General features: G+C 43.6%; 1 protein-coding gene across 4 annotated transcripts in view; it reads left to right on the forward strand.

The window, feature by feature from the left end:
* LOC108963739 (secretory carrier-associated membrane protein 1-like) overlaps positions 1-25,508 on the forward strand; it is a 146,303-nt gene that overhangs the window by 99,316 nt on the left and 21,479 nt on the right. For all 4 annotated transcript variants that reach the window (XM_050986415.1, XM_050986416.1, XM_050986417.1 and 1 more), the window contains exon 6: positions 20,829-20,988. In XM_050986415.1, coding sequence (XP_050842372.1) covers positions 20,829-20,988 — 160 coding nt within the window. The remainder of the gene's footprint in view (positions 1-20,828; positions 20,989-25,508) is intronic.

Raw genomic sequence — 25,508 nt, forward strand, 5'->3', positions numbered from 1 at the left:
TGCCACCTCTCCAGTGACACTGGACAAACCAACAGTCCATCAAATTTCTCCTCCTCCATAAAAGAATGCAAACCAATGTGTTATTTACAAAAAGTGTATGAGAATGTTCTCTACAAGAATGTCAACATCAGAAGGCTTAGAAAATCTTAAAAAATCAGGGCGACAAACTGGATTCAAAAGGTTAGTTGTTTTTAATATGACATCATCCTGCTCAGTCAGGACTACCTGGAATTTTATCATCCTACTTGGAGATAGCCATTGGCCCCCCTTCTGTTCTAAGACAGTGGTTACCATGTGTGGTACATAGACATCTATGTGTCTTCCCATAGTAAGCTTCCTGGCTTCTTGTATCAGCATCACAGTGGCTGCCACTGCCTGCAGACATGGGGGCCACCCGGCACTTATGTTGTCATGTTGTTTGGAAAGTAGCCCACCGGCCTTTTCTAGCTTCCCAGATGTTGGGTCAGGACTCCTAATGTTAGGCGTAGCCTTTCATGTACAAACAGCTGAAAATCTTTAGACAGATCAGGTAACCCTAATGCTGGAGCAGTTGTCAGTGCTTCCTTTAGTTTTAGGAAGGCTTCTTTCTGTGGCTTGCCCCAGGTGAATGGCTGTGTCTTCTGAGCTTCGTACAGGGGTTTCGCAATCAGTCCATAGTCCATGATTCACAAGCAACACCATCCTGCCATCCCAAGGAAGACTTGCAGCTCATGTAAGTTCTGGGGCTCTGGAATAGCACAAATAGCTTGGATACGGTTAGTATCTAGTTTTCGTTGCCCTTGTGAAATTTCACATCCCAGGTAGATCACAGTCTGTTGGGCAATTTGTGCTTTTCCTCTGGATACTTTGTAACCTCCCATTCCCAGTGAATTTAAAATCTCAATGGTTACCTTTATACAGGTTGCTTTTTCTTCTGTAGCTATTAGTACATCATCAGCATACTGCAACAATAGGTATTGGTCTCTTGGTACTTGCCCATTTTCAGTCCAAATCTCCAGCTCTTTTGCCAGTTGGTTTCCGAATAGGGTCGGCAAGTTCTTGTCCCTTGTGGAAGTCGTGTCCAGGTGAGCTGGGTCTTTCTTCCTTTCCCTGGGTTTTCCCACTCAAAGGCAAACTGTTTCTTACTTTCTTTGTCAAGGGGGATGCAGAAAAAGGCGTCTTTTAAATCAATTACAGTAAACCATTTATATATCTCCTTTACAAATGTCAGCAATGTGTAGGGATTTGTTACCACTGGATAAATGTCCTTTGTTATTTTTTTATTGCTCTCAAATCTTGCAGTAATCTATATTCACCATATGGTTTCTTTACTGGAAATATTATGTCCTAACTGTATATTTACAACAGGTTCTTGAACCTGTTTTACAGGTTCTACGTCTAGTCAGCTGTTATATTCGCCTAACACCATCGCCTTGGCAATGTTTTCTTGCTGGAACTGATTGCCCTGGTTGTTTGGATTTTTTGGGCACTCTCTCTTCCAATGCCCCTCCCTTTTGCAATATGCACATTGATTTAGGCTTAACCCTTGCATAACTGGTCCTCTACCACGACTACCTCTGCCACATCCCCTGAAATTTGGGCTCCCTTTTCCTTGTATTACTGCCAAAAGATTTTGCTGCTGCCTTTTACTAGCTTCTCTTTCGCGATTATTATATACCTTCCAGGCTACCTTCAGGATTCTGAGTTTTCATAACCATTTTTACTACTTGCGCCACCTTATCAGGATTTTCTCTATAAGTTCCAGCTGACTATTTCCAAATAATTAAATCTGCAGGAGAAAAAGGCACTTTTACAAACCCTGGCCCTTCCGTTCCTACACCTTGTCGCAAGGGAACAATCACAGTCCGTTTTTGTCTGCCTATGTCTTTTCTTTCCACAACCGGGGTAAGCTTTGACCAGCTTCGGGTTCTGTGGGCTACTGGGATTGCTGATTCATTACTATTTCTATCTTTCCTTCTTTCATCCCTCCCCCTCCTTTCTATCACAGTTAGGTTTTGCTCATCTTCTGAGGAAGAGGAATCAGGTGATGATGGGAGAGGAGGATAAAGAAAGGTGTACTAGATGAGAAAAGCTCAGGATCAGGTGAGGTAGGGGCAGGCAGTGGGATAGGGACAGATGAAGCAGGTGGGATAGGGTTAGGTTCTCTTGGTCTTATTGGAGCCACCTGTAAATCAATATCTGCATAATTTTCCCTACTCAGACTTTCTTTCAACACCAAGTGTTCTAGACAACATTTCTCTCAAAACCCACACTTATTACTTGCAGACGCTCTAACCACCATTAATCCACATTCATCCTGCCATTCTGGCTTTCCCCGTAAATAGAAAAACAAATCAACATACAGAACCTCATCCCATTTTCCTTCTTGCTTACAAAATGACATTAACTGCGAAATGGTGTTATATTGCAAAGTCCCATATTTTGGCCATTTTTCGCCATTCTCCAAGACATATTCTGGCCACCATGTATTACAATAATTAATCAACTTAGCTTTACGTAATTCTTCCCCAAAACTACCCTGTTTCCAATGTGCAAATAAGCACCCCAAGGGAGAAGTTTGCGGAATAGAGGCATTGCTGCCCAAAATCCCTTTGAGCTTCTCCATCCAAAAGTACACCACAAATGCCAAACCTGCAACGCTTTCGCAATTGTCTTATGGACGACGCCTAGGCAATACCACCTGGAATTCCTTAGCCCAACCAAGCGTAGCTTCCGCTGCGTCTTATTGGCAGGCACCCAAACCAAAATAAAAGCACCTTACCTCTCTTCCCGGGGACGTTTTGAGCGGCAGAGGCAGTCGCGGCCGATGGGCTCCCCGAGAATCCCTCGGTGCCGGCTGGAGCATGATTAAGTCGCGAATTCGCTCAGCAGCACTCACAGGGTCCCATCTGGGGTGCCAAAATGTTAGCATTCAGGAACACATAATCACAAGAAATGATAATATGCAGGTGCTTTTATTGAAGAGCTCTGGGTGTCAGGGGTACAAACCCAAATCTGACTCCGACATGGGTTCGGGGTGAACATACTTTTATATTCTACCATTATATAACTTTCATGTTAATTATTAAACTTGTATTGTTCAATTGTATACATAGATTTCAGCCAAGCATAGCCTCCTTAGATTAGGAACACATAGTTCTCATGATTCTTCTTATGAATTTACAATAATTATATTTAATTACTAAACAATCATCACATCTAAAAATTATATCATTTATCATACTACTTACGTAGGTGCAATGCAAAGCTTAACATTTCAGAGTCTATCTTGACATTTTCCAGGGCCCCACTATCAATTCCCGAGTAAGATTTCAAGTTCACCTTAAAAGGAGGTTTAGCTATTATAGGTCCAAATTTGACAAGTCAAAATTACTTGAATATAATTTTGGTGCAGAAAAATTTCTTAAGTAGTTAAGGCCAGGACATGGCCAGGGTCCAGGCTCTAACTGGAAGAGTCTCTTTAATATATTTTAGAAACCTCTTGGTAATAGTAGTTCAAAAAATTATATATGTCTTATAAATAGCTATACAACAATATGTGAAGGTTTGTAAAGTAGCTGGCTTTGTCATTTATCATTAGTTAGTCAGTGGTCCCATAGACAAATAGCAAATGAATAAAGTAATGCTTGTTATAAAAAGTCAGTGGATTCACATCATAAGATTAATAACATAATAAGGGTTACTAATATATGAGTAGAAACTGTCTTAAGAAATTGAGGTTATATATTCCTAGACATTTATGCATATATGACATTAAAGCAAAAAAGTAAAAAAGAAAGCATTAAATAACTCAAAATTGTCAGTCATTCTTCAGCACTCCTTATAAAAAATAAAATAGCAAAAATTGTTCTTATTTCTATAACAAAATAGAGCTATCTTGTAATTTAGATGAGGAAATTTTAACAAAAATTAATTCAGACTTTATGTCATTAACTTGTATAGCAAATAAATTGTCTTATAACTCAAACAGGTATACTTCAACAAAACTTAAAATCAACTTCACTAAACCTTCACCTTAATAAAATATATCTAAGAGAACTTAAAGTTAACATCACTGAGACTAAACAAAAATAATTCTAACAAGAATTAACTTATTTGAACTCTATTATTACAAAAAGGGTACTGAAATTTTGTCATATAACAGTTAAACATCAAAATAAACAACATGCAAGTAAACAACTGTACTGAAATATCTACAATAAATTACCTTGTAAGAACTATGGAGTAAAAAGTAAGCACTCAATAAAGCTGACAGTGGAGTTGTGAAAAACACATTCACTAGCCTGCAAAAAATTTAAAAAGTTTAGTAAAGGACAATAGGAGACAAAGACCACAGAGCAAAAATTATTACAGCTGGGTACATCTTGGCACTCAGCCAAAACCACACTGTTACCTTTGGGGATACCCCTTAATTACCTTCTTCCTTGCATCAGCCTGTTGCATATTCATAGACCCTCATGCATATCCATAACCTAGTTTACGTTTTCCAGAAACTATTTTACATGGCCCCTCCTTGGGTCCGCCTTTTTAGAGCATGCATGTTTATTGGCTGTGGTTTTGGCTCCTTCTTTTTATCACTTCCAGTTTGGGCCTAGGTCCATACTTTCTTCAGACGGCAGATGCTGATAATTGGCATATCTGTAGCAGTTTTCCTCATTCAATGTTCATTGGATGTTATCCCATCCAAGCAGGCATTTTAACACAAGCATACTTATATCAGCTATTTCACTACTATGTCTATGCTTAATTAAGAACAGAAATAAAAACAATACCTTTATAGCAAAGTTACTTTAACATCACACATATAAAATCCATTTTAATATTTGCAAAAAGCCAATATTAGCATTTGTGTATATAACAGAGTTAAGCTTTAGATAATTCCTGCAGATAAAGTTCAAGGTTTGTCTTGAATGTGAGCTAAAGAATCTTGAATTTAAAACTTAGCTACCTACTCTCAGTGAACTATGCAGTTTTGCTATGTTACTAATATGTAAAAAGGAACCACCTCTATACAAACACCTTTGAATTTTTCTAGTAACAATCCTGTTTAAAATCACAAATTACAAGTTACTAAAATTAGAACGTAAATCTTAACACTGGCTGGTGCCAGGCAGGTGTGGCTGCACCCCCTGCAGCAGCTTTAAAGATTGCTTGTAGGATAGATTTAAGTTTGGCTTATAAGAGTAATGGAATATAAACATTGAAGGCTAAAACAAAGGCGATTTAGTTTTAAAGTACTAAATAGCTGCACAGAAAAGTTTGCAACAAAATACATTGTTAAAAAACCATAAAGGCAAGTTACTGGAAATATAACCAGTTTGACCAGGGCTAGGTGTCCTCAGGGCTTTAGATCTGTATGAACTGTGGCTTTTGACAGCTGGGCTGCTCCTTCCAATGCTTCAAAGTGCCTAGGGTGCTTCAGCCAGGGACCATTGTGGGGGTGTCCCCATGACTCCTATACAAAATCTGAATGCATAAAAATTCCCCACTGTGTTAACACATCCCTCCCCCACAAAACCAGGGAGACAGCACAAAAAGTTTAACTGTGGCGATCTGCCCATCAGGCCCTGTTATGTGCATCAAGTGTTGGCTTTGCAGGCTTTCACAATTTCCACCCATGCCAGAGATTACCTGAGGCACAGTCCTTAATGACCAATTGGCCTTTTGAGATGTCACATCAGCTCCTATATCAATAAGTCCCATCAGGACTATGTCTTTACCTTTCAATGTCACTTTGCATTGGCATGTTGGACTCTCAGATGTAATACGTTGTGTCCATTAAATCTGTGGGACCCCTGTGGAACCAAAACCCTCCTCCCTCTTTTCCGCTATCTTGGGTGCAGGCAGGGGTACTGCAGGGAATGAGTATAAGTTGAGCTATATTGCTCCCAGCCAGGACTACACAGGGCGGCTGGGGAGTCCATGCCATGAGTCAGAGTCAATAGCTTCAGGGAGAACAAACAAACAAAGCATGCATATGCTTTCCAGGTGGCTCGAAAACTGTGGGAATCAAATGAACAGATGAATCAAGCAACATTACTGTGTTGGAGGTTGCCAGGTTCATTCCTGCACTGCCTGAGGTGGCTGGTTTTAAGTCAGCGACACTCCAGCCAGGGCTGCTTGTGGTCTGGCGAAGGTTGCTTGGGATGGCAACTGGGCTTAGGCTTGGGGTTGTCCCTCTGTGGCATCGGCCGGGGCATCTGTGTCATCATGTGGTGCCGCTCTGTGCTTTGGCTCCGGTTTCCTGATATTAGACAACCTTCAAAATCATACTTGGACCGACATTGATTATGGCACCAAGGGCAAGTACCAGGAGTTTTGGATCTGGCCTCGCCCTTTTCAAAACAGTCCTTTTTCAAATGCCAAGATTTTCCATACCAGAAGCAAGTTTTAGGGTCCCCCTGCTTAAGAGCCTTTTTCTCTCACTTTGTCTCTTTACTGGCCATTTTTCTCGTGAAAAGACTGAACCACAGTGTGGGAGACCCCTCACTCACATAGCAGGTCATGGATAACCATCCTGCCTCTCATTTACACACATTCATCCCCCCTGTACCTACCCACCCGAAAAAGTACTTACAATCCTTTTTCCTTTCTGGGTCTTCATGTACACTTAGTCTTAAGGGGCCAATTACAGCAGTCTTGGGGAGCCTTTTCCCTTTTCTTTGTTTTATTGTCTCTTTTTGTCCACCGGGTTGGAACTTGCGTCTGCCGATCACGCCATAAGAAACAGAGCAAGGCTGCCAAACTTGACAGGGCGTGCCTTCCTCACTCGGAATCCTTTGAAGTTTCAGCAGCGAGGTGTTATATCCAAGTCATGGCACCAATTGTGAAAAACGCCATTCACTTGTGTTAAAATTTTAGAAGTTTAATAGTAATAACATAGTAATGAAAATAGTAATAAAAAGAACAACAAGAATTTGGACAATTAAAGTTAGGACAATAAAAGACAATAAAAAGCAAAGAATTACCGACATTTGGGCACTTTTGCTCTCAGCTACAAAAGCACGTTTTGCTAACAAAGGATTAACCCTTAAAAGCAATAGCCTAATGCATATTCATATATCTCATACATGATTCAAACATTCCTTTCAAACTAAGGGTGCTTCTGTTTAATGTCTGCTTCCCCCCCTCATCTTGTAAATCAGTATTCTTGGTCCCCATGAAGTCCGGGTTTTCCCCATAAGGAGGCAATAATTCTTCTCTTGGGATCTTTGTGTCTTGTTGTTATCTCTATGCGAAGAATTTCTTGATTATCTTATTGTCTTGGTTTCAAAAGACAGGTGTTTGCTAAGGAAGGCAGGAGCCTCCCCTGAAATGGAAAATGTAACACCCCCCCTCCCCTCCGAATTGCTATAAATTTTAAGTTAAGGGGCTCTCAGGTAAAAAATATGGGAGCAGGGAATAACAGTTCTTTAATAGGGAAGAAAATAAAAATATAAACAATGCAGTAAAGTAAAACAACACTGACAGAGTCAGAACACAACCTGACACCCTGTTGGTCAGGGTGTTGGTAGCAGTCCAATTGGAGATGTGTCTGCAGTCCTCCTTGGAGTGTCAGGTGTGGTTCTGTTGGAGCAGGGATCCTGTAGAAAAGGTGTAGTCTTCCTCTGATGATTCAGGGGAAGAGAGCAGCTGTTCCTCTGGGAAATCCAGTGGACAAGCCGTGCTGGTGTTCCAGAAACTCAAGATTATATCTGGGTGGGAATGCTTGGCTCCTCCCTCTGGGTGGAGCATCTCACAATGGGATGCTATAGTTCTTCTCAGTCATGCAGTGACATTCAATAGCTTGTTATCAGCAGATGTCTCCCCAGTTGTGGAAGAGATAAAGAAAACTGCTCACTTAACAGAAGACAACTGCCATACAGATGGTAAATAGAATACAATTTGCTTGACAATCCAGGACACTTATCCATTCCTTGAGCTAGTTACAAAAAGTATCTTACATCACATAGTTTGTATTTTAATATTATGATATAGCCTAAAAACTATATTTATCACACTACTTAAAAGATATTAATACAGCATAACTTTCCAACATAACACATATGGAATTCATTTTAATATTTGTGAAGAGCCAATCATATAATATGCATTTTTCACATCCAGAAGGGTGAGCATGGTTTCATACGTCTCTCTCTTTGGACATATCCTTTACCCATATTTTTAGTTCCCCTGGCTCACCTGTCCATAGCAGCAGACAGGCAATTGTGAGCCCAGATGCCATTCTCTCACCATCATGATCAGTTCCAGGGGCACATGGACTGCCTGCCAGTCACGCCAGGTCCTCTTCCTCCATGGAGGCACCAATTGTTGGCAATGAAGAGAGACAGGGAAGACTGATTCAGTGATCAGAATCCGATTTTATATACTATTTTAGGGGGACTGGTAATGTGTACTACAATGATTAGGTTAAAATCACATACACAAACTTATGCATATTACAACATCTCTTGCTTGCAGAGTTTAATGAGATTTTCTTTTTCCAGTAAACCTGTCTGATTTAATCTTCTTGCAATCTAGATCTAATTTTCAAAGTTCCTTTTGCTTTTGCCAAGGCATCCTGTTATCAAATTTCTTATGTTAACCAGGTCCAAAGTCCATCATCTGTCTTGTGTCCCCCAGCATTCCAACAGAAAATAGGTGGGGGGACAGAAAGAGAGTGACAGAGACAGAATAAGGAAAATATCACCTCCTGTGGATCCTAACAATGTTCCATTGATGTTCTCCAGCTGGTCTTCTTAGTGGTGAAGGTCCCCCCAAAAAGCATAGAATCCCATGGGTTAATATATGCTCAGACTAGGTGGGAAAACCCAGGCACCTCGGGAGGGGAGGGAATTTGCCATTGTCTCTTACTTTGGACTCTGGGTTTGTTGCATCATGTGCAGTCCTGTGGTGCAAGGCTTCAGGAATTACTCTAGGGGGCACTTCGCAGGGGTCTTTAATGGATCTGGGGGGTTGGGGGTTCCACAGCTCAGCCAGTTTGTGTAAGGGATGACAAGTGCGGACTGCCTCTGACCAGAGGTTGCACTCGAAACCTCATCCCCTCCACCTCATTTCAGGGGGGAGTCTCTGTAAACCTGGCTTCTGGGGGCTGTGGTCTCTCCCACCTCAAACTCAGACAGGGTAGAATTTCTGCTGTGTTTGGCTTTCATGTGGATGTTGCGGTGGGATGTCATAGCTTGCCTCAGGTATCCCGGTCCTTCCCCAGGTGCCAGTCGCCTCTCCTTTCCCCCACCCTGACCCCTGCTGAGCGCTGTCTGTCAGTCCTGACATTCCAGAAGGGCATCGAGTGATTGGCAGAGTTCAAAAGATGCCTTCCTCCCCTGGAGGACATTGGGCCATCCAGGTGTCATTTGTCCCCCGAGACTTCCCCCTCCTACCTGGTTGGTGGGATCCCTACCCCTTCCCTACCCCTCTCCCCAGGGTTAAAAGGAACAGCAACCACATGGTTTGGCAGGTTCTGTTGGAGATGTTACTGGATTCAGAGGCCTGTGGGCCAGGAATAAAGTTCTGGATAGAAACTCTCCATCAGAACTAACTCCTTTCCTTCATCTTTGCTTTAAAGGTTCTCCACCAAGGTAAACCTGAGCTCCTGCATGTCTGGACTTGTCTCTATGCGCCCAGCTGCAACATCTAGCTAGCCAAAAGGTGTCTCTGAGGTGAAATCACCACAGTTTCCGCCTTTGGTCAAACAGCAAGGGCCAGACAAGCCCAGGCACGTCCCATCCGGCTATATTAGCAATTATTCCAATATTGGCACAGCAACATGTGGCTGCTTTGACCCTGCAGCCCCAAGAAGACACTCCGGAGCTTCCGGACCCTCAGGAAAACACTGAGAGACTTTAAGGCAGCTTAGCGTCCACTGACAGAGCTTTGACGTAATAGCTCTCCAGCAGAGACTTTGGGACTTATCCCACAGAAGCCTCGAGGACATTCTGTGCATCTGGAAAGAGCAGCTCCTTTTTGGTGAGCAAATTTTCGAGCGGGAGAATAGGGTAGCTCCTCCTGTCCTGTGGAGTCCTATTCAGGTTGAAGAGAAAAAAACCTGCCAGACCACAGCACCGATGGCACCATTTTGGGGTGAGTATATCTGCACCATAAAGAGTAGATGCTCAAATACTGTCTCTGCCGAGAGATCTGTTCTTTTTCGCTCTTATTCAGAGCACAAAAAGGCTGCGCAGCCCCGTGGAGCACGAGTGATAGCGCATTAGACTTAACCCAGAGAGACGCGGCTTTGCCATTTTTAAAACTCGCACAGCAGTGAGCTTGCACAGCGGCGCCGGCTCAGAGGAGTGGAGGGGGGGCTCTCACTGCCCCTCCCCTTCGCAGCGGCGGGGCTCCAGCTTGGCTTTCCAGCTTTCTTGACGCGGTGCAGGGCAGCGCACCTTGCGCAGCTCAGGTTTGCCGCGAGGCGTGGGCGGGGGGGCTCTTTCTATCCCCCGGCTCAGTGCTGCGAGTCCTGATTCTGTGCAGCTGCCGGCGGCACTTTTAAAAGCAGCAAAGGGTGCTGCGCTGTTTAGGGCTAAAGGTCTGCCTGTTTTCGCTTCTTAAACGCAGTTTTTGGAAATCAGTAGCGGATTTGGTTTTGTTTGGGTCAGCAGGAGATTGTGCTGTGCCTTTTACATCTAAAATGGGCTCTAAGTTAAACACGGCACAAAAAGGAGTGTATTATCAGATTGTTGGAATTTTAATTAGTAGAAATGTAACGTTTTCTAAAGGAAGATTGAAACGGTTTATAAGGTGGCTTTTTCTACACTTCCCACAAATTTCTCCTGAACAGGTCCACAATATCCAGTTCTGGGACAAAGTAGGGCATGAATTGATAACCTTGGGAAGGTCTGGGGACACGTCCTCAGCTAAATTTTTGTTTTGGAGTTTACAAGTTCGATCAGCCTTACTCAAACAAAGGGAAGTGAAGGAAAAGGCAAACAAGGAATGTACCTCTGCTCTTCCTGTTTCTCCCCCCCCCATCCCCCAGCTCTGAACCTTGTACCCCAAAACTTAGTATTTTAAAGAGAGCAGACACTTCTCAAGCCCAGGGAAGGCGGCTCTCTCAGTACCTTAAAATGCCTGAGCTCAACTATCCAAAAAGTCCTGGCCAGACCACTTGGAATTGTCCCCAAACCCCTGTGTCCCCAGCTCAGAAATCCCGAGCACGTGTTAGCTTTTCGGAGAGCAGTGACCCCCAAAATGGCTCCCAGTCCCTAGGGGGCCAAGAAAATGGAGGATGCCATGTGGCACCATGCATTACCTGGTCTCCTTCCCATGATTCCCCTAAGCATCCCAAAAATCCTTCCCCATCCCCCACCCCTCCTTTTCCTCGTGACACCTTCCCTCCCCCCACCTTACCTGCCATACCCTCAGCTCCGCCCCTCTACCCCTCCCAGGGGGCATCTGCCGACATGATGTCACCAGGCGTCCCCGCCCCCACCAACCCCCTGTCCCGGCACTCTGTTCCTACTGTATCCCTGCCCCCTGTTCCCACGGTGTCCCCGCCCCCTCCCTGTCTTCCCACAGTGGCAGCACGCCCACTGCTTGTCCCCATAGCTGCACCTGTGATCCCAGTGCTTCTGATTCAAAGGATACGGATCAGGGAACTGCAAACCCAATACAGGTTCCCACTTTGTCATTCGCCCCTGTTACATATCAGCATGCAGGGCAAGGGGGAGGACCCCAACCGCTGATTGGAAAGCTTTTGGATGAGAAGTTATGAGAGAAATCAAAGCACACAGAGTATGGCCCACATAGCCCATACTTCCGTGGCCTTTTAAATGCTGAACTGGGTAGGACTGTAGTAGTCCCACATGATTTAAAACAGCTTTTTTCATGCCTCATGACCTCTAACTGAATTCAAATTATGAGAATTGGCATGGAAACAACTGCAAAAAGAAGCTCTCCCAGATTTGCATGCTGATCCAAACACAGCAAAAGATGCCAATCGCTTGCCAATTACCACTGAGCATCTCTCCCGTGAGGCCAATAGTCTTTGGCCCCAGTCCAAGCTGTAGTAATTCCTGTAGAAGCACTTGAAAGAGTCAAAGATGCAGCTGAAAAAGCCTTCTTTACCCTCCAACCTGAAGGCCCATCCAAGCCATATAGTAAGATCAAGCAGCTACCATCAAAGCCTTTTTTGAAATTTGTCGAAAGGTTAACTAGAGCTATTGAAATCCAAGTTAAGAAAGAGAATGCAAGGGAAGAGGTTTTAGAGGAAATGCCATTTACAAATGCAAATGAACAGTGTCGAGCGGCAATTTTAAGCTTACCTCTAGAACCTCCCCCTACACTAAAAGTTATGCTTCTAGTTTGTAACAGGAAAGTGCCTCTGATGAGTGTGGCTCAGGACACCAGACCAAAGCTGCTGCCAAGACCACCACAGTGAATCACTGTTGCCAGCCCCGTGCGCGTTCCCTCAGCACAGTGGCACACAGGGCAGCAGCGAAGACCAGCAGTGGTTGACCCCACAAAGCCATGCCTGCTTTGCAACAACCTTGGGCACTGGAGTAACCAGCGTCCCCTGAAAAAGCAATTTGATTAATTTAGCAATAGCAGGGGAGGAGAACTACAAGCGCTCCCAGGGGGTCAACAACAACAAAAAAACTGAATGGGGAGCAGCAGCCTGCCAGGCGCACAGACACAAAAAGAGCAGGCCAAGGGAATGAGGGAAACAAAAAAGACGAAGCGCGCGGTAACATCCCTATTTCTCTAAGTGAAGCAGACTCTTCAAGGACCACTTCTGCTGGTCCACCACCAGACGTGACACCAAATAACCTTTGCTCTCACTCAAGCAAACCTATTCTAACGGAAATTTCTGTCAATGAGCCTTTCAGGTTGCAGCTGACAGAACCACTCCACCTGAAAGACGCTAACTGGCATCTTGTCTCTGTCAACACACAACAGCAGGGTACTTGGCACCAAAATTGCTGTAAGTACATCCTCATTGGGGACACGAAACGCACACCACAAGAGATAGAAATTGCTCCAGGAATGACATCAGATCCTGAGCAATTCTTTCTCGGGCTGCACTGTTTCCACGCACTCCTGTTTCTTCCCAAAGGAAAAATCGTTGCACAAGCTATCCCGGTGCAGAGCCTACCTGAAGGCACTGAAAACAAGGGCCCACAGTTGCCCAGGTCCAAGCCATTAGGAAGGACAAACCCAAAATCTGGTGTAATGTCAGTGGGGATGGGGAGTCAAAACTCATTGAGATGCTCATAGACACGGGCGCAGACTGCACAGGGATCCCAGCACAGGACTCGCCAGCACATTGGCCTTTGCAAAACGTGACTGGTCACATTCAAAGTGTAGGGGGCATGCAATTAGGGAGACAATCCAAGAGCATCGTCCAAATCAAGGGCCCAAATGGACAATTGGCAAATATATGTCAGTTTGTGTTAGATTATCTGGAACCATTGTTAGGGAGAGATTTAATGGCTCACTGGGTAGTCACAATTGATATTCCAGACCCTTCACAGGATTTTTGGGCAGTGGTCACTAAAAAGCGCCCTGCCTAAAAACTGAATTGGAAGACAGACACACAAATTCGGGTAGAAAAGTGGCCGCTCAGTAAACAAAAACTGAAGGCGCTCGAGGAGCTAGTGTAAGAGCGACTGAAAAAGGGTCACATTGTGGAGACCACGTCTCCATGGAACTCTCCAGTGTCTGTCATCCAGAAGGCTGACAAAAAGAGATGGCGGCTCCTCCATGACCTCCGACAAAATAATAATGTCATTAAAGATATGGAGTCTCTCCAACCTGGTATGCTGTCCCCATCAATGCTTCCCCAAGACTGGAAATTGGCTGTCATTGATAGAAAAGTTTTTTTTTCCAAATTCCCCTACACCCGGACAATGCATGGCGTTTCACATTCTCAGTCCCCACCATCAACATGAAAGCCCTGAGGAAAAGGTACCATTGGAAAGTTCTTCCTCAAGGACTAAAAGTCTCACCATCGATCTGCCAATGGTATGTCTCTTCCCTGCTGTCCCCAGTGCATGCAGCCACAGGAAAGGCCATCATCTATCATTATATGGATGATATCCTTGTGTGTGCCCCCAATGATGATTTACTCACCCACGCGCTTGACCCAGCGATCGATGCATTGACTGTTGCAGGGTTCGAGCTCCAGGAAAGGAAAATTCAAAAGATGCCACCTAGGAAGTATTTGGGTTTAGAAATTGGAAATAGGCTTATTGTTCCTCAAAAACTAGAAATCAATACAAAGATCGAGACCCTTGCAGATGTCCACAAATTGTGTGAGTCTTTAAATTGGGTAAGGCCCTGGCTGGGTCTGACCAACAAAGACCTTGTTCCCCTCTTTTCAATTTATTGAAAGGGGGAGAGGACCTGAGTTCTCATGGGGCTATTACCCCAGAGGCACAGAAAGCTCTAGAAAACGTTCAGACAGCAATGTCCACAAGACAGGCCAAACAATGTCGGCCTGACCTGCCATTCAAATTTATCATCTCAGGTAAGTTGCCACACCTCCATGGAATCATTTTCCAGTGGGAGAAAAAACAAACACCTAAGGCAACCAGAGGGACCCTCTCTTGATTATAGAGTGGGTTTTCCTGAGTCACCAAAGGTCCAAGAGAATGACAAAGCCTCAAGAGCTGGTAGCAGAAGTGATCCAGAAAGCTAGGACCCAGATCAGGGAGCTGGCAGGATGTGACTTTGAGTGCATTCACATTCCAATAGAGTTAAAATCAGGCCAAATTACTAAGTAAATGTTGGAACATTTGCTTCAGGAAAATGAGGCGTTGCAGTTTGCTCTGGATTCCTACTCAGGACAAATTTCTATCCATCGGCCTGCCCACAAAATTTTCGAACAAGAAGTTCAATTTACTCTGAAATTGGGAAGTGTTCAAAGTAGGAGACCTTTAAAAAAGGCTCTGACCGTCTTTACAGACGCATCCGGGAGATCCCACAAGTCCGTTATGACTTGGAAATATCCTCAAACCCATCAGTGGGAGATGGACATTGCTGAGGTGGAAGGTTCACCTCAGGTTGCTGAGGTGGCTGCAGTTTTTAGGGCCTTTGAAAAGTTCTCAGAACCATTCAATCTGGTTACAGACTCTGCATACGTGGCAGGAGTGGTATCTAGGGCAGATCAAGCAATACCTGCAAGAAGTGTCTAACATCGCACATTTCGAATTGCTCTCAAAACTTGTAAAGTTAGTTTCCCACCGAGAGCAACCATTTTATGTGATGCACGTCAGGTCACACACCGACTTGCCAGGGTTTATCGCTGAGGGCAACAGAAGGGCAGATGCTCTTGCTGCGCCTTCAGGGATGGCCCCTCTCCCAAATGTTTTTGAAGAGGCAAAAATCAGCCACCAGCTTTTCCACCAAAATGCACCTGGCCTAGTTCGTCAGTTTCACATCACTCAAGAACAGGCCAAAGCGATTGTAGACACATGCCCCAATTGCCAACAACATGCACTCCCTACAGTGAGCCCGGGAGCAAACCCAAGGGGGCTGAACAGTTGTGAACTGTGGCAAACAGATGTAATACACATACAGTCATTTGGACGGCAGAGATATTTTCATGTTAGTGTAGATACCTTTTCTGGAGCAGTCTATGCCTCTGCCCACACAGGAGAATCATCCTCTGATGCCATAAAGCACCTCCTACAGGCTTTTTCTTTTATGGGCATCCCCAAGGAGTTGAAAACTGATATTGGGCCCACTTAGAAATCCAAGGAATTCAAAAGCTTCCTGCAGCAATGGGGAGTAGAGCACAAAACAGGTATCCCCTACTCCCCTACAGGTCAAGCCGTAGTAGAAAGGACACACCATGATATCAAAAGAGTCCTGGACCAGCAACATCATGTCCTGAAAGTGGAACCTCCCCACATCCGGATGTCCAGGGCACTGTTCACAATCAGTTTTCTGAACTGTTCTTTTGACAGCCTGAATCCACCCATTGTACGCCACTTTGTGGGGAGCAGTCAGATGTCAGTGAAAGAAAAGCCTCCAGTCTTAGTATAGGACCCTGAGACTTGGAAGACAGTGGGGCCTTACAAATTGGTTACATGGGGACGTGGAAAGGCCTGCGAGTCCACTCCCTCTGGTCTAAAGTGGGTTCCTTCCAAATGGGTAAGGCCCTATGTCCCCAAGGTTTCAGGGAAGTCTACAGAAGTGCCCCAGGTTGCTAATGCTGCCTGGAGAAGGAAACTCCACACATGTTCCCCAGAAGAAATTCCATGTATGCCTCCTATCAGGAATAATTTGTAATATATTTTTATCTTAAGTTTCCTTTTACTGGTTTAGATCCCACTGTTCGTGTGCAGTCTCAAGACACCATGAGACCGAGCCTGTTCCTTGTCCTACTCGTGATCATTCCACCAGTGATCTCCTGGATAGTCCCTTAGCCCAAAGGAAATGTTTGGACCACCCTGGCCTAAGCCCTTGAACAAGATCACATCTGTCTCTCCACAGCAACAGCCTCTGACCTCCTGTCAACTTGCTTGGTGGGAGTTCCTTTTAAATCCGTAGAATTCCCAAACAAAAGGTGGAATGCTTTAAATGAAGTTAACTCACTCGCACCTTCTCCTGGTCACTACCCTGCTGACAATCCTTTACTGTTTCGGCAGCAGTGGGCAAGACAGTTACCGGTGCCAAAAAGGGACCCACAAAAATTCCATCTCTTAGGCTCCATGAATGCAACCTTTTGCATTCACTTTAAATTCAATTCCCAGTTACCATATTATGAAGCTAAACAAAACACCTATCCTGACCCTAGCAACCCACACTACACAGACAAGAAGTGGTGCAAAAATTCAGTCCTAGTCATGCACTCGTCAGGTGGTGATTATAAGCCCCATGAACTCCCAAGAGGTGTGTTTTTAATATGTGGAGACTGAGCATGGGCAGGTCTCCCCCCTCGTCTGCTTGGAGGTCCATGCACCTTTGGCAAGCTGAGCCTGTTTACCCCAAATTGAACAAATCTAATGCATTGGCAAATAAAAAATAACACACATACATCGGCTATCCAAAAAAGACACCTAACACAATTAGACCCAGACTGTAATTCGGAAATTTTTCACTGGTCCAGACTTAAGGCCACTGCAATTACAGTCCTTCTGCCGTGGATCTCGGCAGCAAAAAGCATGGGAGAATTAGGCCGAATTTAATGTTGGGTTGCAAAACAGGCAAACCTCACTTCTATTGCCCTGAGTGACTTCTTATCAGATGAGGAAATTACCAGGCAAGCTACCATGCAAAACAGGGAAGCCATAGACTATCAGCTCCTCCTGCACAACCATCTCTGTGAAGAATTTTAAGGTGTCTGCTGCCTCAACTTGTCATCGAAAGCAGAGAACATCCATGCCACGATTGGCAAAATGAAAACCATGGTGAATGACATCAAGAGAGAAACAGACGACTGGCTGAGTGGACTGTTCAAAGGCTGGGGACTCTTGATCTAGTTAGGATCTATTCTGAAAACTGTGTTTTTAGTACTGTTTATTTTAGTTATTGTTACTGTAGTTGTTAGCATTGTTTTTGGGCTAATCAAGGTCATGGTGTACAAGCTAATTTCAAGCTCATCTTCCCTTCATGAAGTCTACCATTTGGAAACCCTTAGTGCTCCAATAGATTACATGGAAGCCTCGGTGGAAAACACTGACCCTCCTGAAGAGGAGGAACCAATTTACCAACCGTGGTTTGGCAAGCATTCTGGGCCCGAAACCCAGTCCTCTTCATTTTAAACAAAACAAGGGGGAGATGTTGCGGTGGGATGTCATAGCTTGCCTCAGGTATCCCGGTCCTTCCCCAGGTGCCAATCGCCTCTCCTTTCCCCCACCCTGACCCCTGCTGAGCGCTGTCTGTCAGTCCTGGCATTCCAGAAGGGCATCGAGTGATTGGCAGAGTTCAAAAGATGCCTTCCTCCCCTGGAGGACATTGGGCCATCCAGGTGTCATTTGTCCCCCGAGACTTCCCCCTCCTACCTGGTTGGTGGGACCCCTACCCCTTCCCTACCCCTCTCCCTGGGGTTAAAAGGAACAGCAACCACATGGTTTGGCAGGTTCTGTTGGAGCTGTTACTGGATTCAGAGGCCTGTGGGCCAGGAATAAAGTTCTGGATAGAAACTCTCCATCAGAACTAACTCCTTTCCTTCATCTTTGCTTTAAAGGTTCTCCACCAAGGTAAACCTGAGCTCCTGCATGTCTGGACTTGTCTCTATGCACCCAGCTACAACATCCAGCTAGCCAAAAGGTGTCTCTGAGGTGAAATCATCACAGTTTCCGCCTTTGATCAAGCAGCAAGGGCCAGACAAGCCCAGACACGTCCCGTCTGGCTATATTAGCAATTATTCCAATATGTGAATGCATTCTTCTCCCTCAGCCTTGTTTTATTTTCCCTACCCCTGAGGTGATTAAACAATAGTGTGTGCTCTTTATTTTATCTAGGCAGCTTAATTCACAGTCCAAAGTTCTTCAGGGAGGCTTCTGTGGTTGTAGCTTCTTTATACAGTTTTTGCTATAGTGAGAAAAACTTCGTAACAATGTTTAAAGCATGAACCATTTCAGTTCCTGACAGTGCCAGATAGCATGAAAATAGTAGTTGTAATGTTGCTTACTACTGTTGTATCTTTTTTGTTCCAAGAGGTAAATATATTTGAAATAAACTGTGAGGTTTTGTCATGGTTTGAGTCTGGCGCAATGCCAGTGCCCCCATGAAAATTTTTCTTCCCTGGTATCTACTGTGACATGTGATCAGAAACAGAGCAGAGCAGGCTCCAGCTTAAGAATGAAAAGGAAAAAAAATTTATTAACCCAGGACAATAAGAGAAACACACAGAACACAGGATGAAAACCTTCCAACTTTCCTCCTCCTCCCCCCACCAGATTCCCAACACATCACAGTCAAACAAAACCTTGGATTTTCAATTCAGTTACCACCCCTTAGATCACCCACTCTCAGTCCATCACCACCCTTCAGATAATCAATTCTCAGTCCCTCAAGGAGAGAGGAGTCTCTCTTGCACTATGGGCTTCCCCAAAAAACACAGTTTAATCCTCTTGTGTTTCCATGTCACACGTGGCACCGCCCGGAGATCATTTTGCCATCATGACATCTTCCTTCCACGTCCAGTGCTCTCACCACTGCACATGGACCAGAGCTGCTTCTAGGGTTTTCCTTTTAAGGGTGCTTTGTCCAGTTCCAAAAAAAGAGCACAGTCTCTCTCCTTTTGGGACACCTGTCCCCCCCCCCCCCAAATTTCACCCCCTGGGGCCGAGGGGTCTCGAGAACAGAGATCATCTTCCTCTTCTTCTTCTCTGAAGAATGGAGGGCACCACCACCACCGTCCTCACCCGTCGTCTCTGTTCACGCACTCCTTCACATCACTGCGCTCTCTTGGCTCTGAGCCATTGCCTCCCCCTAGATGCAGTCTCTGTGTCACAGGAACACAAGTGGTTCTGCCCATGGCTATACAAGAAAAGTCCAGCCAAAGGGCCACTCCATCATCTCCTCTCACCTAGGATTCTTCTCAGCTTCTCTCAAACCTCTTTCACTTGCACCAACTTGCACCAACTTGCACCACACTTGCCTATCTCCTGTTATCCTGCTATCTTATCAACTCCAGGAAGAGCAGCATTTGCAAGGTTTCCATCATCCACAAGAAAAGTGTTAAAAGTCCTAGGCTCTGCTGGTCTATGAACTCCCACAGCTGGCTGCCCTGCCGGGCACCCCCCTTCTCCTTCATGCCGGCCGCGCTATCACAAGCACAGGTTCTCTCCCTCTCTCTCCCTCCGGGAGGAGGGGGGGGAGGGAGGTGGGGGATGGCTGCCCAAAGCCTTGCAGTGCTCCTCCACCCTTCTGTCTTGCAGGGGCCTCCTCCCTTCTGTCCCAGTCCTGTCTTGCCTCCTCCGGCCGCATGGCCTCCCCTCCCCCGCCCAGCTCGGATCTGGGCAGGGGAGGTCTGCTCTCTTCCAGGACCGGAACCAAAGAGAGCTTCCCCTGGGAGTTCACAGCTTTTAACCCCCTGTGTTCTCAGAGGTGTATCCATGCCCTCAGTGGACAAACCAGGTGCCAATAATAAAATCTGAACACCTATTGGTTTGACTACACCATCCCAAAAAAACTCATTTCCTCTCAAACCAGGACAGGTTTTAATACCAATGCATTTTCTTTAGTAGAAATTCAGAAGTTAACCTGTAACTTGGTCTGCCAGTGCAAAAATGTTGGTATTAAGAGCTGAGAACCAAAAAAACCAGCTGTTTAGGACCAATACCATAAGAAATATTTGAGTATTCAATATGTAATAAAGGATCTAGAATAGGTTCTTGCAGATCTTGTTTTACTGAGAAGCACTTTCCTTATCTTTTTTTCTCTATTACATGTAAGACAAAGAGCTTCTCATTAAAAGGGGGGGTTGGAAAATTTTCCTTTTGTATTGTAATATTAAGGCTGACAGTCCTGCACTCATATAGTTGCCTGATTGTAGGAGAAAAAAATAATTAGCATGTTAAAAAAAGTACAAATATCCAGTAATTACTGTAGAAGTAGCAGTTATTGCAGCTGTAGAAGCCTCTTTTTTCATCATTTTAGGTTTGAAAATATTTGATGACTGATTTTTTCCTTGCTACATGCCTGATATTACTTGAATTTTATTGTTCGTTACTTTCAGTTGTGAATATTTACTTTAACCTTAAGCTTAAAAAACTATAAAAATCAGCATATTACTGAGAGAGGATATTGATTTATTGTCAGCATGCTTATGTATTGTTAAAAAATGCACAGTTTAAGTATTACTTTAACAATTGTAATAATTTATTTTATGAACATATTTTAATTAAGATTTTTCTTTGCTTATGCTTCTACAGTCCATACAGTGACACTGTTTCTTAATATCTTTGGATGTTTGGCCTGGTTTTACATTGATGCTACACGAGGGGTTGATTTCGTATTGAGTATCCTCTGGTTCTTGCTTTTTACCCCTTGTTCTTTTGTCTGCTGGTACAGACCACTTTATGGAGCTTTCAGGTAAGAACTTCAGCTTGACTTAAATCTTTAAAAAAAATACTTCACTTGTTGAAATGCATTAACATTCCAGAATTTGTTCGTTTATCATTAAGATAATCCTTCAATGTAATTTCATTAGAAACAAGTAGAACAATTACCATTAATTCAGTTGCTGTATCTGAAATGCTGATGGCAATAGTTAGGAATATTATAGAATATACTTTAAAATATTTTAAAACCATTAGCTTCTGAGAGTACTGAAGGTCCAGGAGTGCATCTGAAATGTTTGCACATCAATTCACATAGTATGAGAAACAAGCAAGGTTAACTGGAAGCATCAACTCCCAGAGCTATGATATCACTGGTATTAGAGGGACTTGGTGGAATGAGTCCCAAGACTGGGCTGCCGGAATGGAGAGCTACAGGCTGTTCAGGAGGGATAAACAGAGCAGGCCAGGTGAAGGAGCTGCATTGTATATAAGGAAGAGGTTTGATTGTACAGACCTTAGTGTTAGGGATGATGTGGTTGAGAGCCTCTGGATGAGAATTAGAAGGATGAAAAACAGATGTAGTGGTTGTCTATTACTGATCACCTAGCCAGGATGTAAGCCGTGATGAGTTATTCTATAGGCAATTAGGGGAAATCTCTCGATTGGTAGCCCTTGTCCTTATGAGATTTCAACTTCCCAGGCATCAACTGGGAATACCATACTGCTGTGACAAGCAAGCATGGGAAATTCCTGAAGTTTGTGAAAGAACTTTTTAACACAAAGCCTCAGGGACCCCACTAGGAAAGATGCCCTCCTAGACTTGTGTGTGAATACAGAAGGACTCATGGGAGATGTGATGGTTGGTGGTTGTCTTGGTCACATTGACCATGAAATGGTTGAGTTTTAAATTTTCAGTGTAACCAGAAACCAGGTCAGCAGAGTATAAGCTCTTCAGGGAGCTACCTAGCAGAGTACCCTGATTTTGAAGGCTTATGAGTCCACGAGTGTTGGTCAGTTTTTAAGAACCACCTTTTAAAAGTGCAGGAGCAGGCAATTCCACTGTGTCAAAAGCCAAGCAAGTGAGGCAGAAGAACACAAGCTCCTTGTGGAACTCAAGAGGAAAAAGAAATTGTATGATCTCCAGAAGAAAGGTCAGGCTTAGCAGCAAAATTACCCAGCCATGGTTCTTATATGCAGTGAGAGGACATGAAATGCCAAAGCTGAGCTGGAATTTAAACTGGGAAGTGTTTTATCAGATAAGAAGGGCTTTTTAAAGTACACCAATAGCAAGAGGAGGGCTAAAGAAAACATTGGACTGCTACTTGATGATGATGGTCTCTTGAATAATAGGGATAAAGAAAAAGCAGAGGCATAAAATGCTTTTGTTGTCTTATTCTTTAATAATACTGAGTCAGAGGACTGTGAGTGTGGTAACAGTCACTTTCCATTTGTGCACACTGAAATTGTGAGGGATCAGCTGTATCAGTTGAATGTTCACAAGTCTGTGGGGCCTTATAGGGTCTGTGGGGCTCTGATACAGGGTATTGAAGGAGCTAGCAGATGTTATGGCAGGATCCCTCTCAATAATCTACCAAAGATCTTTGGAGTCTGGGGGGGGTCCCTGCTGACTGGAAGCTAGGCAATGCTATTCCAATTTACAAAAAAGGCATGAGAGAAGACCCAGGGAACTACAGATGCATTGTTAGTCTAGCCTCAGTACCTGGAAAAATTATGGAGCTTATACTGGGTGCTATTGAAAGGCATTTAGAAAACAATGCAATCATCAGGCACAATGTGGTTTCACAAAGAAAAAAATCCTGTTTAACTAATTTGATATCTTTCTATGATAAATGTCACTTGCTGTCACTCTTGTGCTGAGAATGACACAGGAACAGGTGAGAGGCAGTATTGTAGAAAGAGCAAAGGCGGCTTTATTCAAGAGAACTGTGCGGTTTATATAGAGTGATACAATACATTCTATTTGATTGGCTAGTTAACAAAAACACCTTTCTCATACACCATCCTTGAGAAGAACAGAAAGATGAAGTAAAAAAACACCAACTGCAGATTGTTTATACTAATAAGTTATCACATTCTTACAACTCCCTGAAAATTCTCGCAAGCCACTGTGAGAAACACTTGCCGTTTCTCTCTCTCTGTCCCATGGCATCCATAACTTGCCTAGTGGATGAGAAGGCAGCAGTGGATATAGTTTTTTCTCAATTTTAGTAAGGCCATTCATACTGTCCCTCACAGCGTCCTTCTGGACAAGTTGTCCAACTGTGGGATGAGCAGGTTCATGGTGTGCTAGGTGAAGAACTGATGAAAGGGCAGCGCTCAAGGGTTTGTAGTGAATGGAGCTACATCTGCCTGGTGACTATTCACTAGTGGTATCTCTCAGGGTTCAATTTTAAAGCCAGTCAGTCCTGTTCAATATTTTTATCAATGATCTGGATGCAGGAGTTGAATGCACCATTAGCAAGTTTGCTGATGATACTAAACTGAGAGGGGCTATTGGCACTCTTGAGGGATAATAGGCCTTGCAGAGGGATCTAGATAGGTTGGAGCATCCGGCAACCATCAGTGGCATGAAATTTAACAAGTCCAAGTGCCAGATCCTGTACCTGGGATAGAGTCATGCTGGGCACAAGTATAGATTGGGAGAGGAGTGTGTGAAAAGCAGCCCTGCAGAAAGGGATCTGGGGGTGCTGGTCAGCAGCAGGCTCAGTATAAGTCAGCAGTGAACCCTGGCAGCCAAGAGAGCAAACCCCATCCTGGGGGGCATCAAACACAGTAGAACCAGTTGGTCAAAAGTGGCAATGATCCTGCTGTATTCACTGCTGGTGTGGCCTCACCTTGAGTACTGTGTGCAGTTGTGGGCCCCACAACTTAAGAAGGATGTGAAAGTCCTTGAATGTATCTAGAGAAGGGCAACCAAACTGGTGAAAGGTCTGGAAGAAATGTCCTGTGAGGAGCAGCTGAGGACACTTGGTTTGTCTAGTTTGGAGAAAAAGAAGCTGAGGGGTGACCTCATGGCTCTCTGCATTTTCCTGGGGAGGGGAAGTGGAGAGGGAGGTGCTGAGCTCTTCTTCCTAACATCCAGTGACAGGACACATGGGAGTGGTTGAAAGCTGGGGCAGGGGAGGTTCAGAGTTGACAGTAGGAAGCATTTCTTTACTGAGAGGGTAGTCAGACACTGGAACAGGCTTCCTAGAGAGGTGGTCGATGCCCCAAGCCTGTCAGTGTTCAAGAGGCATTTGGACAATGCCATTAATAACATGCTTTAACTTTTGGTCAGCCCTGAAGTGGTCAGGCAGTTGGACTGAATGATCATTGTAGGTCCCTTCCAACTGAAAATATTCTGTTTGATTCTATTTATAGCTTCTACCATTGACATAGTATTTGTAGGAAATATTTAATTTTGTATTGAGCTGATAACAGTTTTCAGGAAAATTTTCATTAAATCTTTATCCCTTCATGGGCAGGTTAATAGTTAAGGATGTCTAATATTTGGCTTCCTGAATGAACTTCATAAAACTATAGACTTAAAAAATCTTATATTGCTAAGTGACCTGTAGTGTCTCTAATTGAAGTAGGCTGATATTCTTAAAAATGTGTAGATCAGGTACGTATTGATTAAATTCCAGTATTTTCCTAGATTTTAGCAGTCTGGATTTTGAAAAAGTTTACAAGCTTGACAGGTGGTATCTCAGTCTTGAAAAGTTGAATGGTTGGTTTGACTGCAAAATTGAACTCTTTTTTTTTTTTTTTTCTTTTGGTGAAAATCAGCATGTAGAGATTCTAAATTCCCATACTCTCAGAGTATTTTTTAAATTTCCTTTTCAGATTGAAAAGAATCTGGATGTTCTCAGTTTAAATGCACTAATTTATTTTTTTTTTTTAGATAGACTGATAGCCATAAATTGCAGTTGACCATAACTTTTGCACTAAATTAGATGTTTCTTTTTGCTAGCCAAGAAGATATTGCTGTACCTACATATCTTTGAGGAATCATATAGTCTAACTTGCATTTATTTGTACACTAAATTCTTACATTCTTAAGGCTAAAAAATGAGAAGAGTATTTTTAATTTACTGGTCTAACTTTTGTTGATGCCTGGTTACAATGTGGGTACAAATTGAGATAAATTAAAAATACAGTGAGTTGCCAGTATTTTAAAATTATGCTATTTCATTTTCATCATAAATATTGCATGTTCTCTCTTAGTAGTGTTCTTTTATATGAAATTATTATTCCTGATTTGGTGGAGTTCAGTGTCATGCTATTTTTCAGGGTTTTAGATTTAGTAAATCCTTAGCATTTCTTAGTGACTATTTATTGTTTGGAAAAGGAAAACTACTATTTGCATATTAATTTTCAATCATCTGTTCAGCTGAAATTGGGTGAACTTGTTGAATAAATAGAAAATAACAAATTCCCTTCTGCAGAAAGACCTATTACTGGCAAAATCTTGTTCAGTGACTTAAATGATCTTTAGTTCCTTTAGAAATTTGGTAAAAAACATATCATGCAGTCATTAGTTTTCATAGT

The sequence above is a fragment of the Serinus canaria genome, chromosome W (assembly GCF_022539315.1).
Source record: "Serinus canaria isolate serCan28SL12 chromosome W, serCan2020, whole genome shotgun sequence".
Lineage (NCBI taxonomy): Eukaryota > Metazoa > Chordata > Aves > Passeriformes > Fringillidae > Serinus > Serinus canaria.